Raw genomic sequence first — 3069 nt, 5'->3', positions numbered from 1 at the left:
GAAGATCTGAAGCATGCATTAGTACATTGCCCGCATGCAAAAAAATTCTGGGAAGAGGCATGTGCGTGGTTTGGTCTACGGCTGCCCAACCTTCACTCGGAGTCATGGGCGCGTGCCATTACGTGCTCCTCAAGTTTCTCCTATGAGGACAGCGCAAAGATCATAACTGTAATGTGGTCTATTTGGCATTCTAGGAATCGCATCAAGCATGGAGAAGAGGGTAGGGACTCGATGTCTACTATGCGGGCTACAAAGGAGGCTATTGCGCTCCTTCATCTGCCGGCAAAGAGGCACAAGTTTTGTCTGGATTTGGATGGCGTCCGCCGGATGAGGGCTTTGTCAAGATCAACACAGACGGCGGACTTAATCTTGAGGGAAGCCGAGGGGGTGCTGGTGGTGTTGCTCAATCTCCCTCGGCCTTGCTTGGTACGTGGTGCAAACCTTATTCCGGAATCACAGATCCTCTCACTATGGAGGGTCTCTCCTTACGTGATGGGGTTCTTTTTGCTACTTTCTGAGGCTTCTCCCATGTGCTAATGGAAGTAGACTGTTTGGAGTTGGTGACACTTTGGAACTCTCGTCACAATTCACGTTCTATTGTGACCTATTTATTAGATGAGATAGGAGAGCTCAGTACTTACTTTACATCTTTCGATGTTCGACATGTAAGTAGATCAGCTAATCTTCCTGCGCATCTTTGTACAAAGCGTGCCTGTGCACCGGATGTAACAGATAGCTGGCTAGATGATACTCCAAGCTTCCTGGTGACCAGCCTATTGGCTGACTCATCCATGAATGCTTTTCGATGAATAAAGCTCTCCAATTAGTATGCAAAAAAAAGGTGAAAACAAACAAAAGTACAGAACTGCCCCTGATTTTAAAAACAGATCGTCGTCGTCTTCCTCCAGGTCAGCGCTCGTCCCCGTCGCCAGCCCCTCCTCCTCCTCCCTCAACCAGCAGGACTGCCTCCGCCCCAGCTTGGTCCTCGCCGCCGTCCTAGCCTGGCCGCCTCCGACCCAGCTCGCCGCCCCGGTCCTCGCCACCGCCCCAGCCTGGCCGCCTCCGCCCCAGCTTGGTCCTCGCCCCGCTGGCCAGCCTGATCCTCGCTGCGCCCCCGCCTTGCACTCCAGGCAGGTAATCCTCGCCTTGAATTAGACAAAACAAGATCGATTCAGTTAAACATCACAACTGAGGGATTCACAATAATTAACAGCAGAATTTGAGGAATCAGTAGAATAAATGAGGCAGCTGTATAAGGTGTATGTGCTGCAAGTGTATCATGGAAGAGGAACTGAAGAATATGCATGGAGTATAAACTGCATTGTACACTAGTCTTTTGTCTTTGTATTCCAAATCTGGAAGCAGGCAAAGGTTTTATTTAATTACCAAAAATCTGCTTCTTCTTTCTGGTAAATGGCTTGCATCATCCTTGGATGAACTGCATTGGAGTATTAAAAAAAGATGAACTGCATTGGAGTAAATGGCTTGTTTGCTTTTTCAAAGAGCAAATTGTTGACTGTTTTATCTAGTGGGATCATAGAAGCATCTGGGAAACCCATCATAGCAGCATCACTACACAAGTCAAAATATGATTGCTACTCCATCATCATAGTAGCAAGTTATGAATAGAGAAGAGAAGAGGAGAATAGAAAAAGAGAAGAGAATTACTCCAAATTCTTTACCTAAAAGAGTTTGCTACTCCTAATTAACTGAAAAAGTTTCAGTTAATTACCTCTAAAAGTACTCCTATAATTAACTGAAGAAGAGAAGAGAATTACTCCAGATGGAGAAACTACAGCAACAATACACTACTAATTAACATTAGTTTTAATTTAGTTAACACTTAACTGAAGAAAAAGGTTTCATATTGCACTTAATTGCTGGAGTAGAGTATTCTGCTAAATACAGATGTTCACTGATTTACTCAAATATGACAGCAGCAGTAATGTTCAGTAAACCCTACACTACACTAAATTCTCGAATGACCCGTATACTCAAACTGATTAAACAAGTGACATGACCTCAATGGAGAAATCTCACAGAAAATAAAAGGGGACAACATCAATGTGAAGGTGTTGTTTCTTGACAGGAAAAAGCATTGGAGTGGCGTACTGCGAGGATTAGATAAGCAGCAACAAGGGAGAGATGAAGGAGTGGCGTACTGCAGCTGTTGGCGATGGACTGGAGGAACGTCGTTGCAGATCCCAGCCACAATTTTTAGCTTGAGGCTATTCAGAACATCTTGAAATTCCGGATCAACGGCGGCAGCGCCCACCCACCGCCGTCCTTGGTCTTCTGCTCGTCGCGCCAGCAGTTGCCGCCGGCCCTCCTCACGGCGGCGGCGGCTCCCGCGGGCGACACGCACGCGCGCTCGTGGTCCGCGGGGAACCTGTGCTTCAAACACAGCTTCTGTCCGCACCCCTTGCAGTGGCTTGTGTTGGAGAAGGTAAGCGTCTCCTTGCACTGCCGAGCGGGGCAGCGCGGCTTGCACTTCCTGGCAGGGTCGCATCCCCGGCGCGACCTCGCGTGCGCCTCGAGGATCTCCGCGTCCGACTTGTCCGGCCGCCGCGCTTCGGATCCAGTCACCGGCGATAAAAATCAAATCTTGAAGAGGGAGAGGCAACGGCGTCTGGCAACATGGAAAGGCGGCGACGACGCGAGAGGGAGAGGTGCCGGCGGAGGCGCTGCGTGCGGGGTAGAGGTGCCCCGGCGACACGCACGTGCGAGGGGGAGGCGCCGGCGACGCCTGCGAGGGCGACTCGGTGACGAGCTAGGGATTTGGGAGTGGGATTTGGGGGAGGGTAATTTCGGAAACGACAACTATTTCCTAACGTGACGAAAATTGTACTAAATCCCCCAACAACAATTATTTCGGAACAGAGGGAGTATATATTAAAGAAGAAGAGCCAAGACGGTTGATACAACGCCTTTCAGCAACGTGCCACCCCTCAAGGTTAGCACCCACATCCACCGTGACAACACAAACAACTAACTCGCCTTGCCGGTACTCAAACTGCTCGTGTGCATTGCTCTTGCTCTCATCATAGTAGGCATGTGGGCTATGTGACA

The 3069-nt window shown here is 49.2% G+C and overlaps 1 protein-coding gene across 1 annotated transcript; it reads right to left on the bottom strand.

Annotated features, from left to right (window-relative positions):
- Positions 1 to 575: 575 nt before the first annotated feature.
- LOC125529198 (uncharacterized) lies at positions 576 to 2811 on the bottom strand. Its single transcript, XM_048693608.2, has 2 exons — positions 2163 to 2811; positions 576 to 1145 (listed from the first exon to the last, which is right to left on the bottom strand). Exons 1-2 carry the CDS (start codon positions 2507 to 2509, stop codon positions 950 to 952), a joined length of 543 nt encoding a protein of 180 aa, XP_048549565.1. The 5' UTR covers positions 2510 to 2811; the 3' UTR covers positions 576 to 949.
- Between the last annotated feature and the right edge of the window lie 258 nt (positions 2812 to 3069).

The sequence above is a fragment of the Triticum urartu genome, chromosome 2A (assembly GCF_056163025.1).
Source record: "Triticum urartu cultivar PI428250 chromosome 2A, HENAU_Tu73, whole genome shotgun sequence".
Classification (NCBI taxonomy): domain Eukaryota; kingdom Viridiplantae; phylum Streptophyta; class Magnoliopsida; order Poales; family Poaceae; genus Triticum; species Triticum urartu.
Note: the sequence above shows the minus strand (reverse complement) of the source record. Positions and strands in the feature narration are given on the sequence as shown.

Excerpts from the sequence above, each read along its gene's own strand:
- LOC125529198 (XM_048693608.2), bottom strand. The coding sequence starts at position 2,509 with ATGCGACCCTGCCAGGAAGTGCAAGCCGCGCTGCCCCGCTCGGCAGTG. Across the intron at positions 1,146-2,162 it reads GTCCATCGCCAACAGCTGCA|GCGAGGATTACCTGCCTGGA; the intron begins GTACGCCACTCC and ends GTCTAATTCAAG.